Below are 17,131 nucleotides of genomic sequence, written 5' to 3' on the forward strand. Positions count from 1 at the left end.
AAAAATAATCTATGTTTTTGGCCCAAGCCATTATGTTATTCTTCCAAGATATCCAGTTTCTCATTCAAAAAACTCTTGCTACCTCCACATATCCTGGCTTTGTTTTGGTGTAATACTGGAACTCCAAATATTTCCTAATAAATTATATTCAGAGGAAAGATAGATTTATTAGAGATTTTGCAGAGAAAAATCTCTACACAAAGTGTACCCTCAACACTAACTTTGATATATCATAGGACCAAACTATACAAAAAAATACCAGCATGTTTTCTTTTTTCTCCCAACCAAAGAAATAACTCGAGAGAATGGCTACTGTTAATCAAATGGGAACACATTGATAAGATGGAAAGCAGAGTCTTTCTATGCAAAAAGGTTGCCTTTATTAACTGCATACCTCCTTCCTGATTTACTTGACTACGTTTTCACAACAAAGCTACATACCTTTGAAAAAGAATGGAAACATTCAGAAAACATTTTCATTCCATATATAATTATTATCCTTTTCATAATATTGTTTTACCAAAACCATATTAGGTAAAATTCCTTTAGTTTTGTGAAAGGGTTTCATGAGGTTTCTAAAGAAGTCTATTTTAATGCTACTAGAAAAAAGGACAAGATAATCACACAAAACAAGAGACCACATACCAATTGCTGTCATGTAATCCCAGCGCTCAGTGAGGCACATATTGAAGATGAGGTGATCAGATGTTTGCCCCTGGCCAATAAGTGAAATCTGCCTCTCCAATTTCTGGCAAACAGATGAAGTCCAGCCAATAAGAAACCAAAATACTACCAGGAGTATTACCGCCAGCATTCTCATAACCCGTCCACCAGTCATATATGGAATCCGTTGGGCTGTTCGTGAAAGAAACACTTTCAAAACCCTAGAAAAGCAAGACATCAAAATGTTAAGGGGAAACTAAAAATGAGTACAATTCTAAAATATGTTATTTTTCTCAGTGAAGTTTAAACCCATCAAAATCTACTGAGGCAGGGTAGAAAACCAGAAACAGTACTACTTTTATTTTCACTCTACTTTACCTTTCAACAGCAGAAAAAATATTCTACATTAGGGACCAGTGATTAAATAGATTTGTCTAGAATGAAATTCTTTTGAATATGTCTTAATATTTTAAGAAATATTATCAGGAGTGTAGAAAGATCGGTAGAAAGGCAACATTGCTCAAACAGGGTTTCTGAGGGATCAAAAAATAATCCTGAACATAAGTAGTTGGATTTTATAATATCTTGTTTTTTTATAATATTTTTACTGTACCATTTGTAATTTTACTATAAAACATTATAATGTATTTTTTGAAAATAATTTTATATCATGCCCCTCTATAGCCGTCTGATCACATTACCCAAAATAAAAATGAAATAAGTATGAAAACAATGATGGGATATTTAAAATACTAGGGTAATTCAATAAGATCACTGCATTAAGTAAGGGGATTTGGACGGCCTAAAAGAAAGGTGATTTTTTAAATTTTGGGTTGTTTTCTTATATATATGACTCAAATAAATAAGATTGAGATGAATTAGATAATATCTAAGAACTGTTCCATCTCTAAAGAATGTGTGAAGACAAAATCTAATCTTCTATAACCTTATTTTAATTTCACTTCCAGAATATTCTTAGCTGATTTTAACTCCCACTCTCATTCTGATATTTTGTATTATAAAATTTACTTGAATGAACCACTATGAGTGATTTATGATACTATGAGGGTGTCTATAATCAATTTCCTTAAAGCAAAAATAAATTCATTTCCCAAACTTTTCTATTCCCTATTCCATCTCATTCTTTCAACATTTTTTGTGAAGTGTTCATATGAATTCTTCATAAAAACATCATTATAAATTTAGAAATGAGACAAATTTACCTGATATAGTCTAGATGTATTATGCTATTTCTCTCTACATATAGACCTTGGTAGCTCTTTCTGAATTAATACAATACATCCATTAAAGATAGTTATTTTCTAGAAGATTCCTTTTTTAATCTTTCCCCTTCATTTCCTATATCTTTAACTCCATTTTCCTTCAGCTAACACTCAGGATGAAGTTATCTACACTAATAAAAGTGAAAGATGCAAATTGACAGTACCTTCGCGGCACCCACCAGCCAATCAGGAGTGAGTAAGCAAATTAACCCAACAAAGATGTTGGGTTAATTTGCATAAGCAGGTGCCAAGAGGCCAGGGGCGGGGTGGGATGTCTGCATCGTCGCCATGGTGATGATGCAGGCGTCCTGCACCACCCCAGCCGCTTCAGGCCTCTGGGCAGTGTGGGAAGGTGGAAAGGCTGCTCCGGGCTGGAGCAAAGGCAGAAAGGCAGCTGTGGGCTGGAGCGAAGGCAGTGCCAGCAGCCAGGGGAAGGAAGGCCCATTCTTGCATGAATCTTTGTGCATCAGGCCTCTAGTATCTAAATAAAAAGCATCCTCAATTTTTCTGTGGAACAATGGCAGAAAGGTATTAGTATCAAATAAGAATACAACAGAAGATCTCATTAACTACTCCCCATTTAACTAGCTCACTAGATTAACAATTATTCTTCATTCCCTGTATAGACACAGTCAGGCCAGCACTGGCGGCTGAAGTGCTACCTCTCTTTCTAATATGTCTCAAATACCTCTGCTCCAACCAGTGCAATTGCTACTTCCTTAGAATTAGTTGTATTTGTCCCGAAACTATACCCATTGTTATCATCGTATTTAATTTAACTAAATCACGAATAAAATAATTATACAAGACTGTTAAAGAAAAGGAGACTTATTTGTATACAATCTATTTTGATTACTTTGATAAGATTCCATAAAGCTGAGTCACTAAAATGACCTGTTAACTTAGAGAAAAGTGAGAAAGTTTTAATATATTGGGGTGGTCAATAAACATCAAAACCAGAAAGAGGTTATTCTTCAAATGACCTCAAAACAACTCTTTAGAGTTTCACTACTACTTAAAGAACCAACAGTGTGAACAGTAAATAATGCAATGTGGTGATTTATCCTAGAAAGCGAATAATGTTTTCTAAACATCAGACCCAGAGTCAAAGAAGAGATCTTATTTAAAAAATATTGGTGAATGATTGTGAGTTTTAAATTACAGTGTCTATACACTTCTTTAATATCTCTCTCCTTTAAATGTTAACAGTTAATTGACCAGTTACTAATCTCATAAAAAGGCTTCTATTATCAGCAAATCAAAAGATTCACAGAACTCTATCTTAGCAATGAGAGAAAATTCTTGGAAAATTAATATTTGCCAATGCCAATCTTATTTTATGTAGGAGAAACGTGCAGCCACTATGTGTGTGTATGTGTTTAAAAATCTTCACCAGAGGATATTTTTCCATTGATTTTTAGAGAGAGTGGAAGAGAGAGGGAAAGACAGAAAGAAATATCAATGTGAAATAAACACATTGATTGGTTGCCTCCTGCACGCACCCTGACCAGGGCCTGGGCTTGGAAGGAGCCTGCAACAGAGGTCCATGCCCTTGACCGGAATCAAACCTGGGACCCTTTGGTCCACAGGCTGATGCTCTATCTACTGAGCTAATCTGGCTAAGGCCGTGTAGCCACTATGCACACATAATTATTTCTGGTTGTACCTGGATGAATTCTAAATGTTGAATGACTAGGATCTCAAAAGAGGGATTCTGATCCATTTTTTTGACCTTCAATATTTGGGCTAGAGCAGAAAAATAATTGTTTCACATTCTACCTTGACTCAATGTGAAATATAATTATAATGAACAAACATTTATATAGTAACAACCATATGCTAGTTATCATGCTAGACAACGTGAGAGGCATAAGTTATTGTTCTTGTTTTCAAAAGCTAACAATTTAACTAGAAATAAGTGTGCAAATACCTACCATATAAAACAGCCCTATATGTTGTATGTAGCTACTAAGTTTAGTAAACGAATAGAGTAGATGGTATTTATCTGGGCCTTGATAGATATCAATGAATAAAAATGGAGGAAAGTAGAGAAGACAAAAAGAGATTCTAGCTGAAGGGAAATCACATAACAAAGAAAAAGCAGAGAATTATAAGTTGTAATTGAGGGATAGTGGGTTGAACCCTTTGGCAAGAAAAAAAGTTTTTTTCCTCAACCCACAGGAACTCTAAGGATTTTTCAAATTACTGCAAGAACCAATGCTTCAGAGAAGAATCCTTTTTCCATGGCAAAGAGGTGAAAAATCATTTATTTTTCTGACACTTGAAAATTTTTCACTATCTACATAGTGAAACTCTAAACCTGAAAGACAGCTAATAGTGGATTTTAAAAATGACTTTAAAATTTTCTTTAAAATACTTTAAAGGATGTCTAAACCATGTGAGTTTGTCTTTTGCAGAGGAAATCTATGTGATCCCAGTTTGGTAACTTTTAATCAAGAAATTCCACTTCTAAATTATCAGAAATTTTTATGTCTCTCAGATGACTCTTTGGGTATTTATTGTAAAGTCTGAGAATTCTAGATTGTCATAGATCCCATAATCTCATTTCCAGACTGGAAAAAACAAAGCAAAAGTCCTCATGAGTTTCCTGTTATATTGATTTTACTGGCTTTCAAGTACTAGGACACACAATAACACAACTGCACTTTGATCTAAGTATTTCAGGATATTGGTTTTTGTAAAATGGAATAAGATGCATTTTTCTAGCATTGGCTTAAAGTAAAATGAGAAAATTTTGCTATATCTTTAAAAAGTGAATTCTTATTAGTTTATATGGGCTCACTCCCTAGAAACCAAGTTCTAAAAATGAAATCCTTAGGCATGCATTTATATGAAATACAGCTGTATAAAAATACAATCATTAAACTTCTTATGTAGATTACTTTTCTACTATTTTTTCATAGATTTTTAGGCTACCATCTGTTCAGAAGGTTGCACTATTTCTGAAGGCTAGCAGTAATATACAAGAAGACTGCAAGAAATTCCCAGAACTTAATATAAAAAGACATATTTAAAGTATATATTCAATTCTCATTATTAATAGTAGATAAATTCATGGAAATTATGTTGAAATGATGAACATAAAAGGGGCAACCCAGGAAGTGGCTGCCACTATATTGTCTGTCTCAGTTATCACTTTATACACATGTCTGGTTTGAGTTCATACAACTCCACTGTAAGAACTTGTACTTAGGATATCAATTACCTCCTTCAAATACAGTATCTAATTGATATTGATATTCATTATTTTACTTAATCTCACTCCAGCTTTTGGCATGGCTTCTGCCATGTGCTTGATTTTATCACATATTCTTGATATTCTTCCTACTCTTCTGACAGTTTAAATCTTTATTGCAGATTCCGTTTCCTCAATCTTCCCCTTAAATGGCAGTGTACCTCAATGATCTCCTGAATGTAGCCACCTTCTATTCTTGCTGTACCCATTGTACCCTGGAAATCTCATCTACTCCCATTTCATTTATCTACTTGCTGGTGAGTATCTTCAGGTTAGATCAGTCTCCTGAGTCCAAGATCTGTATACATACTGAAAATCAACAGGTCCCAAAATAAAATCATCCCTCTCTCCCCTCCTACCTTCTCTAACCCACTTTGCTCTAGTGTTACCTGTCTCAATGACTGGTACTATCTAATTGCTCAAAGCAGAAATCTCAGAATGAACATTGATATTTATCCCTCTTCCATATTCCAGATATTCAAAGAATAATGAAGAATTTAATTTCTACCTCTTAAATATCTCTCAAACCCTTCTGTTTTGTTCCATCTCAACTGCCACTGCCACAGATCCTAGCCATCAACCTGCTCCTGTAGTAGCTTCCTGAATAATCAGTCTCATTAGTCTCACCCACCTTCAATCCATACTCTTCAGTGATGCCACAGTGATCTTCCTAAATTATGTTGCTCCTGCTTACAGTCCTTTAGTGGCTCTCCACTCAAATCCTAGCTCCTTGAAATGGTAAAAGGCCCTTAAAAGTTGGTTCCCCTGGCCTCAGCAGCCTCATCTCTAATCACTCTCCTCTTCCAAGTTCCTGTCTGTCCCTCTGGATGACACACAGGTGTCCTCTATCTGAACCTTTGTCTCCAGCTTTCCTCATTACCGTTCTCCTCACATACAACATCTAATTATAGCTAATTCCTATCTATTCCTTCATGACTCAGTTTAGCTGTTGCTTGCTCTAGGTCAGTGGTCGGCAAACTCATTAGTCAACAGAGCCAAATATCAACAGTACAACGATTGAAATTTCTTTTGAGAGCCAAATTTTTTAAACTTAAACTTCTTCTAATGCCACTTCTTCAAAACAGACTCGCCCAGGCCGTGGTATTTTGTGGAAGAGCCACACTCAAGGGGCCAAAGAGCCGCATGTGGCTTGCGAGCCGCAGTTTGCCAACCAGGGCTCTAGGCCAGTGGTTTCCAAACCAGTAGTGTCAACATCACCCAGAAACTTGTTAGAAATGCAAATTTTTGGGTCCCAGCCAAACTCACTGATTCAGAAACTTTGCAGGAGTAGGGCCCAGAAATCTTATTTTAACAAATCTGTTAGGGCAATTCTGAAGAAGGCTACAGTTTGAGAACTGCTACCCTAAACAGTTTTTCCCAGCAGGCCTAAGATCGGTGCAGGTGCCTTTCCAATGGCCTAACTGCTCTAACCTATCAGATACATTTTTGAGTTTTTATTATGCTGACACCAAAATTTAAAGCCTCTAGTAATAGAAAGTTTTGATTTTCAGAATATTTGCATTTGTTTGTGATATTGTATTTCTTTTATTTACTAAAAAGGAATGCGCATATACATCTTCAAGCCACCCATCTCCTGTCCTATTAATTTAATTGGAATAATTCTAAAGTCCTAAAGTTCTTTATTAGAATCAAATTTCTATTAATTTTACTGCCTTCCTAGAAATTTCAGAGAATCAATGCTTGTGATGAAACTCAATTCCACACAAAAGAACCCTGAGAGTAAACTACACACAAAAAAGCTGGAGTCAGTTTGCTTTCAAAGGTCACAAGTCCTCATGTTTATTAAGTATTTCATCAATTTCTCAAAATTTCATTTTCAGAAGTAAACTAAAGCTATTTCTTGGTCACTGGATAGATTGGATGTATATTAAAAAGAATTGGTGTCACCTAGACAGAAATCAATTTGACATTTATCAGATATGAAGTTCAGTAAGATTATTCAGAGTATATATATACATATATATATATATATGTATATATATATATGTATATATATTTTGGGGGAGGTCTGATTTAAATGATAATACATATATAAAATCAAATACTTATATAACTTCTAAAAGAATGATATAAATTGTGCACTGACATGGAAAGATGTCGAAGACATAGTAAGTTTAAAAAGCAAAATTATTGTTAGTATATTAAGTTATTGCTATTATAAGAAAGAAAACTCACAACTCAGTTTCTCCAATATAGGTATTTTTGTCGATTTCAGTTACCTGCTGGAGCTCTCATTTTTCACATTGATCTTTCTTTCTTTTCCCCTGATTGTAGGTAAATGGAATAAGGAGGAATGATGAAAAAAGAAAAAAGCAAGGAGGGTTGCAAGACTGTTGCAAGTCGGTGTGGGTAGAGGGGGTCATTGAGGAAAATAAAATGAAGGAGGCATCTGTAATGATTTCAACAATAAGGATACATTTAAAAAAAAAACTGTCACAAGTCAATTGTTCTATGGTTAGAGCTAGAAGAAACTTTGGGGATTATCTTTCTGATCCCATTAATGTATAGAAGAGAAATGTGAGTCCCATGAGGGGAGTCATTTGTCCAAAGTCAGAGTCAGTGAGTAGCAGAACCACTACAAAACTCTTATCTTTCTCTCTCAGTTGAGTGCTTTTTTCAATTATATCTTACCAAAATAGAACTTTCTATTAGCTGGTTCTTGGGGAGTGGTGTCAGCAAAAATGTTGGAATAGAAATCTCCAAAAGTTTGTTCATCTTTAAAAGCAATGAATAAACTAGCAAAAACTACTAGAATCAACTTTTTTGGAACCGTGAAAACTAATTAAAAGCTTATATATTTTATGCTTAACCCAGCAAGATACTTAACCAAGAGAAAAATAGCTGAATCTGAGTAACAGAGATTTATGGCATTTTAACATACACTGGTCCTATCTCCCACTCCCCAGTTCAGTGGTGGCCTTGAAGATATCATCCCACATTCTCAGTACAGGTACCTAGTACTAGAAAACATAACGGACCTTACACTCCAAGAATTGTATTTGTTTTTTTTTTTACCTCTCTATTGGCTCCCTACAGGACTAGTTCAAAGGGCCTGCCTTTATTTTATCCAACTAGAACTCTCCCAGGGCTGAGGTTAACTACCTGGGGGTCATTTGTCTAAAAAATTTAAAGGCAAATGGAGTAGTTGAATCACCTGGGGCAAAGTATAATGGTTGGGACAAACAAAAGCCTAAAAAAAAAAAAAAAATAGGCAGAAAGGCTGGGGCGTGAGATGTATTGGGAAATAAGGGCTTTGAAAAGATCCCATATATCTTGGATAACTAGAATGTTGGAAAACACTCAGAAAAGATATGAGAAGGCCCCAAGCACTCATTTCTTGCTGACCTGAGGCTCTGCACACGCAGGAAGTAAAGCCTAAGGCAAAGTTGTAAAATGCTTCGCTGATTGGTGAAGTCATGCCCTAACACACAATCCATGTGCAAAGCAAGAAAATTTTAAGTTATTTTTGTTCCAGGCTTTAAGAAAATCTATTTTGAATCACTAGCTAATCACTAAGTAAACAGAACAGAGACTTCAGTGACTATACATAACAAACAATACAGATATTACAGAATTAGTTCAGAAAAGTCACCAAACAACAGTAGCTACAATAAACAACTGGGGAAGATGGAGAGTCTAATTCCAGATTTACCACATTATTATATGTCCCATTTTCTGTTTGTTTTAAATTAGACATGCAAAAAAAGTGTATGGCTCATACAAATGAAGAAAAGAAATTAATAGGAAATATGCCTGAGGAAGCCCAGGCAATATACTTACTAGACAAAGATTTTATTTTATTTTTTAATTTTTTTTTTAATTTTATTGTTGAGAGTATTATGGATGTCCCCCTTTTCTCCCACTGCCCCCCTCTACCCTGTTCCTGCCCCAGGACTTCACCACCCTATTATCTGTGTCCATAGGTAATTCATATATGCATATAAATTCTTTGGTTAATCTCTTCTGTCCTCCCTCCCCCATTTCCCTTTAAGATTTCTTAATTTGCTACATGTTTCCATGCCTCTGATTCTATTTTATTCATCAGTTTATTTTGTTCATTAGATTCCTTGTTTGTTTATTTGGACTTGTAGATTCAATTGTTGATATATATTTATTGCCATCTTATTGTTCACATTTTTTTAATCTTTCTTTTCTTCTTCTTCCTCTTCTTAAAGAACACTCTTCAATATTTCTTGTAATACTGGTTTTGTGTTGATGAACTTTTCTTTTTCTTATCTGTGAAGCTCTTTATCTGATCTTCAATTCTAAATGATAGCTTTGCTGGGTAGAGTAATCCTCGCTGTTACTAGACAAATATTTTAAATCAACTGTCTTAAAGATGCTCAAAGAGCTAAATAAAAAAAAAGCCATGCACAAAAAACTAAAGTATACCAAGAGAATGATGGTATTCTATTTATTTTCAAATATCTCCAAATAGAGGATACTTGAAAATAAATAGAAATTATTAAAAACAAATGAACACCAAAATACCCCAGAAATTCTGTAATTGAAAAGTACAATGACTAAAATGAAAAACTCATTAAAGGGATTCAATAGAAGATTTGACTAGGCAGAAGGAAAAACAAATAGTGAACTTGAAGATATGCCAATTTAGATTATCCAATATGAGAAGCAAAAAAGAAAAGAAAATGAACAAAGCCTAAAGGACCTGTGATAAACTACTAAGAATATTGAGATACACATGATGGGAGTTCAAGAAAGATAGGAGAAAAAAAACACACCACAGGAAATAATGGCTGGAACATCCAGAATTTGAAGACATACATGAATCTATACATCCAAGTAGCTCAAGTAACTCAAAGCAGGATAAACTTGAAGAGATTATAAGACACATTATAATCATACCATTGAGATCTAAAGACAAAGAAAAAATCTTAAAAGCAGCCACAGAAGAGTCACCTAGCATGTACAAGACATTGTCAGTAATAGAACTACATATTAAGTGGAAAATTCCAGAAATAAACAATTCATAAGTTTTTTTTTAAAAGAACTAATCTATCATAAGAAACCATGGAAACCAGAGGGCAGTGGGATGACATATTTATAACATTGAAAGAATAAAAAGAACTGCCAATAAAAAATTCTATATCTGACAAAATTCTGTTTCAAAAATGAAGGAGAAATTAAAAGAATCCTAGATAAACAAAGTTGAAATAGTTTGTCATTGTAGACTTTTTGCTAAAAGGAGTCCTTCAGGCTAAAATGAAAGGACACTAGACAGTAATTCAAGGGCACACGAAAGAAAGAAAGAAAAAAAAAGAACATTGGTAAAGGTGTGAAGGCAGCCTGAGCACCCCCCCCCCCCCCGCCACCTGCATTCCAATGCATAAGCTTGCTAGCTCCAACCCCCCTTTCCACTTGTGTCCTAGCCAGTCTTGAAGAACCTGTTTATCTGCAGGGGCCATAAAAAGCCTCTGCAGAAGATTAACTGCTGGTGCCAACTAGCCTGGGTTGGTCATAATCTCCCTTCCCCCCTTATGACTGTCAGAGGGACTGCAAAGCCCACAAAATATCCAGAAGCCTGATCCATATTTGGGAGACAAAGAAACCAAGAGGATAAATGGGAGAGCACCTCCAATTTCGGTGCTCAGGCTTTGGGAAAAATGACTCCCCTGAGTCACCGCACTAATGCATCTGCAATAAAGGGTTTTTCCCGAATCTTCTGAGTACCCGTTGTGTGTTTTCCAGTTGCCTGGTAAATTCTGCAACAAAGGTAACTAGAAGTAAATATGAAAGTCAGTACTAATGTACTTTGGGTTGTTCCTATAAGATTTAAAAGACAACTATATAAAGCAAGAAGTATAAATCTATGCTGATGAGCACATAATATTTAAAATTTTAATTTGTGACAATAACAATGTAAAAAAGGGGACACAGCTTCATAACATCCTTTGCTTATGACTAGACAAGAGCTGGATATATTGTTTTTGTGTTTTTCTCTCTACCACATTCCAAAATCTTCCACATCCACTGACATCATCTCAAAACCTTCCACTTTCAGGTCACCTTCCAGGCTGCCTGACTAAATATTATATCTTCTTGCTGACAACTAGCATATTCTACATACATCATGATTATACATATGTTTGCTCTACCTATTCATCAGTATTTTAAGAATGAATATTCTTCCAGATAAATCTTTGTGCATATCCAATTTTTTTTTTTAGATTTGTAAAAATAAGATAACTCAGTTTTGAAAAAGTTCTTGACACATATTAGCAAATATTTCCAGTGGACTGTACCAACTTACACTCTTTCCAGCAGAACTTGAGCCTGGAAATTTCAAAATATTGACAATTATAATTTTTAATAAATATATGTGTTTCCATTTGAATTAATACAAAATTGGACCACAGTGCTTCATATTTTTTTCTGTTTTAATTACTAGTTACATTAAAAAAATTTTAAAACGTAGGTGGTTTTTTTTTTGCCCATTGCCTTTCTTCTCCTTTAAATTATTTTTAGCCTTTTTTTTATTTCTATTAACTCTATATGGTAGCCATTTGATAAGGTGGCCATTGAGCACCTGTCTGAATTGAGATGTGTTTTAAGTGCCAAATGAAAATCAGATTTTGAAGAGTCAGTCAGACCAAGAATAGAAAGTATCTTATTAATAATTTTGCATATTAATTACATATTAGAATGGGTATATTTTAAATAAAGTGGATTAAATAAAATATATCACTACATTTAATGTCATCTACTTCTTATTTTAATATGATTATTAAAAAATTTAATTACATATATGGGCTTACATTACTACTAATAGCTTCAGTTATACTTCTATTGGACAGCACTGGTCTATAAAATACACTACATCCATATTTTTCCAGTTTGTTTGACTCAACTGATGTTTTGTTGTGTGTTTTTTTTTTGTTATGTAGAAGTTTAAAATATATATGTAATCCAATCAATTGACATTTTCTCTTTGATATCTTCCATTCCCTAACTTGAAATACATTAAATATTAATCTATAATTTCTCTTTGTTTTATTTACTTTTTATTTAGCTTTATAATTTATTAAATTCTTATAAATTGAGATGAAACACTAAGTGATTTTATAGATATATACCTAATTTTCCAATCATTCATTGTTGAATTGGCCACTGCTCCCTCACCCCATTGTTTTGAAAAGCTTTCTTTACCACATAGTCAGATCTTCTGGTATAAAAGTTGGCTTTGGGCTCTCTACTGTGTCCTCTTAATTTACTGATTTACTCTTAAACATTGCTTTATGATGATACATTATAATACCGTGATCTTGCTTTCTTGCTCTTATTTTTATGCAAATGCTCTTAGCTTTTCTTTATTTTTAAAGATGAATATTAGTATTTTTTTGTTGTTGTTGTTGGCTTATCCATTCAACAAATATTTACTCAGCACTTTAATGCACATGAAGCACTGTGTTACAATGAGTGTTCAGGATACAGATGAGCCCAGCTTCAAGCTTGTGTTCTTGCAGTCAGAGAATTCATACCTCAGATCTTCCCATTCAGTGATACAAAGTGTCTTTCCATTTATTTAATTTTTCTTACAAATCTCTAAAATTTTTGTAGGGGTTTCATCTTGGTAACACATATCATCTCTTATGATTATTCCTATGGTATTTCAGGTTTACATTTAAGAATGTGAATAGGATATTTTCTTCTTTATCTTCTCTAACTTAAAGATAACTAGAAAGCTATTGATTTTCATACAAGCCTATAAAACTTGCTGACATTTTCTTAATCAAACTTTCATGATTATTTGCTTATTTTTATAAATATAATTTACATACCATAAAGTTCATAATCTTATGGTGGATTTATAAAATTCAGTGGGTTTAGTATATTTATAAAGTTGTATAATAATAACCACTATTAAACATTTTCATCACCCTAAAAAGAAACCTAATACCCATCCGCAGTCACTTTCCATTCTTCCTTTCCCCTGGACCCTGGTAATCACTAATCTATTTTCAATCTATACAAATGTGTCTATTATGGATATCTATATATATAAAAGCCTAAGCTACCATCCAACCATTAGACCATCCAACTAGTAGCTGTGATGTGCAATGATCACCAGGGGACAGACACTCAATGCAGGAGCTGCCAAGCTGCGGTGACTTGGCAGCTGGGTTCTTGGGTGACATACCAGGAACCAGAGAGGAGGGAGCCCAATTCTGGGGTGCATCACCCAAGAACTGTCCTCTTACAATGCAGGACCCCTCAGGGTATGTCAGAGAGCCAGTTTCAGTCTTATCCCTGCAAGCCAGGCAGAGGGACCCCACTGGTGCATGAATCCGTTCACCAGGCCTCTAGTTTTATATAAATGGAATTATAGAATATGTAGCCATTTATGTTTAGCTTTTTTTCAATGTGCTATGGGCCATTTATGAAGTGTCCTTTTATGAGGTATTTGTTCAATCCTTTTATCATGTTTGTCTTTTCATAATTTGTAGAAGAAATTTATATATTATGAATAAAGACCTTTGTCAGTTATATATAGTAAATATTTTCTCTGTGACTGGCTTTTCTTCCCTTTTTATTTTTTAATTGAGGTATAATTGACAAATAACATTATATTAGTTTCAGATATGCAATATAATGATTTGATATTTGTGTATATTGTGAAATAATTACTACAGTAAATCTAGTTAACATTGTACCATACATAATTACATTTTTTCTTGTGATGAGGACTTTTAAGATCTAATCTCTTATTAACTTGCTTTTTTTCCATTTCATTTTATTGATTCCAGAGCAGTATGAAGGGAGAGAGAGAGAGAGAGAAACATTGATGTGAGAGAGCTACATCAATTGGTTGCCTCCTGTAGATTGCTCCAACCAACTGTACCACGTTGGCCAGAGCTAATCTTAGTAACTTTCAAATATGCAATATCATATTATTAATTATAGTCACCATGCTGTATATTACATCCCCATGACTTGTTTATATTATAGCTGGAAGTTTGTACCTTTTGATATCCATTTTGTCAAACCCCCAGTCTCCACCTCTGGCAACTACTAATCTTTTCTCTGTATCTATGAGCTCAGTTGTTTGTTTGTTTTTTAAGATTCTACATATAAATGAGGCCATATGTTTTTTTATCTTTCTCTCTCTGACTATTCACTTAGCATAGTGCCCTAAATGTCTATCCCTGCTACTGCCCGAGTCATAACAAAAATCAAGTCAGACAAAATTAGTAAAGCTTTATGTCTCCATAGTTTTCTGAGTGAGATACACTCCTATTTTTATTTATGTCTAACTAGAGGCCCGGTGCATGAAATTCATGCATGGGGGGGAGGTGTCCCGCAGCCCAGCCTGCACCCTCTCCAATCCAGGACCCCTCAGGGGATGTCCAACTGCCAGTTTAGGCCATATTTTCACAAGGATTGGGCCTAAACCAACAGTCGGACATCCCTCTCACAATCCATGACCTCTGGCTCCTAACCACTCACCTGTCTGCCTGCCTGATTGCCACTAACTGTTTCGCCTGCCTGCCTGATCGCCCTGGCCCACCTCTGCCTCAGCCCCCGCCACCATGGCTTTGTCCGAAAGGACATCTGGAAGGATGTCTGGAAGTTGTTTGGTCTAAATAGCATATTACCCTTTTATTAGTATAGATAGATAACATGAAAAGAACAATTTAAAAATATATTGCTATTATCTATAATTTTTTAAAAGGTACTCATTGATATTAAAGGTTCTATATTAATACAGACCTCTAGCCAATAATTCATTGTTAACAGTCAAATGACTTTGCATCTTTCCTGTTTCATTAAAAAATTTTGAAGTGGTAAAATATCACTAGGGAAATTATTTAAATCTCAATTTCACAAAGCCCAGGTTGATACTTAGTGAGTTATAAAACAAACAAAAAGAGAAAGTAGAGTTGTTTACATATCTAATTATTTTCAAATTTCTTAAAATGCCAATATTAAAGATAGATAGTTCTGAAACATGAATTTGAAATCTTTATTCTCTACAGTTTTATCTTAAGCATGTCGTTTTTCTCTAGGGTATCTAGTTACTTTCTAATACAGTATATGCGAAGCATGGGTATCTGAGATCTGGCTCAGATGTTTTCTAATTTACCTAAATAACATTGTTTGCCTTTGGAACTTCCATAGCTTCCTATTGACAATGATTATCTCTTTGACCAAACTTTGGGCTCCTCCAAGCCCTCCCCTCAGCTGTCCCAACCTTTATACTTTCCCATCTTTGCATATTTTGACAAGAATATTGACAAAATAAGTCAGTTTAGCAATAATCTCTTCCACCTGATGTTTCCCCTTAGTACTTTTCCATCGACTGAACTGTCTCTTACTCCTTGACTATAAACCCCCACTTTTCCTCATATTCAGAGCTGAGCACAGTCTCTTTCCCCTATTAAAAAAAAAAAAACACACACACAAAAAACAACATTATAGTTGTTCCCTTGAATTCTTTAAGAATTCTATGAAAAATGTCAGGATGAAATTTTCTTTAACACTGTCCAAATGGTACACTTGCTGGCAGGGAAAGAGACTTTCCTCAGAAGATAAAGAATGAGATCCTTTTCTCTGGGATAGTGTGATTCTTAAGAAATGTCACTATAAGGAATTCTCCACTTGAAGGTAGGCAGCCAGTAAAGATGAGAAATCACAGTGAGCTCTGCAGAGGATATGCCTGAAGTGAATATCATTACGAGCATCCATATGGCAAAGTCTTCCCATTTCCTAGTCAAAATGCAATGTACACAGCTATATATCCAAAGACCACTTTCTTGATATATTATTTTGACTGAGGTGAGTAACTGGCTAAAACAGTGTTAAAACTATTTCATGTTAAAAACCTCTGGGTCATGATTTGAAGCCTTAATCTGTGTGCTGGGATGAATGCAAGAAGTCTTTTAGAAGAATCTTATATATGCCCATATGCACTGGCTTAGACACCTAAAAACAAAGTTTGTTATTTGTTTGGCTTTCTAAAAAAATGAGGGCTAACACCTTGATCAATGGTCTGTCAAGGCAGATGACCTGCATTTAATAGACAAAGTCTAATAAATGTATTTCAGGCATTTGCCCCAAGCTCCATCTCAAATTCCCTGCCACTCAGTGGTTATCACAAGTTAAGGTAAATGAGACAATCTTCATTTTACTATGAACTTTTAGCTTTTCTGTAGAGCATACTTAATTTTCTTTATTTTGCCCTTTTAAATATTTAGGACATCTTACTGTATTTTATGTACCCTTAAAGAATACACTTAATAAATAAATATAAATATATTCCAGTTTCTTTCCAAAATTTATTAAAAACTGAATATATGTATTTGCTTATATATTATTTATTAGGAATGAATATATATATATATTAGAGGCCTGGTGCATGAATTTCTGGGACTGGGGGTCCCTCAGCCCAGCCTGCACCCTCTCCAATCCGGGACCCCCTTGGGAGATGTCCAACTGCTCGTTTAGGCAGGGATCAGGCCTAAACCGGCAACCGGACATCCCTCTTGCAATCAGGACAGCTGACTCCTAACCTCTCACCTGCCTGCCTGCCTGATCACCCCTAACCCCTCTGCCTGCCTACCTGATTGCTCCTAACTGCTCCCCTGCTGGCCTGAGTGCCCCTAACTGCTCCCCTGCCTGCTGACTGCCCCTAACTGCCTCTGCCTTGGCCCCTGCACCCAGGACCAAGGCTTCCCTCCTCCAGCTGGCCACAGGTACCTGGGACCCAGGCTTCCCTCCCTCTGGCCATCCATAGGCACCTGGAACCCAGGCCAGCTTTGCTCAGGCTGGCCACAGTCATAGGTGCCCAGGACCGCAGGTGGCTTTGCCCAGGCTCCGGCTTTGTCAGGAAGGTCATCTGGAAGATGTCTGGTCTATTCAGTCTAATTAGCATATTACCCTTTTATTAGTA

At 35.2% G+C, this 17,131-nt stretch overlaps 1 protein-coding gene across 1 annotated transcript in view; it reads right to left on the minus strand.

Annotated features, from left to right (window-relative positions):
* Positions 1-17,131, minus strand: part of GPR158 (G protein-coupled receptor 158) — a 429,025-nt gene that overhangs the window by 23,530 nt on the left and 388,364 nt on the right. Inside the window, exon 7 of the mRNA XM_008148869.3 lies at positions 646-884. Within this exon, the coding sequence (XP_008147091.2) occupies positions 646-884 (239 nt within the window). The remainder of the gene's footprint in view (positions 1-645; positions 885-17,131) is intronic.

This window comes from Eptesicus fuscus, chromosome 2 (assembly GCF_027574615.1).
Source record: "Eptesicus fuscus isolate TK198812 chromosome 2, DD_ASM_mEF_20220401, whole genome shotgun sequence".
In the NCBI taxonomy this organism is placed as follows: domain Eukaryota; kingdom Metazoa; phylum Chordata; class Mammalia; order Chiroptera; family Vespertilionidae; genus Eptesicus; species Eptesicus fuscus.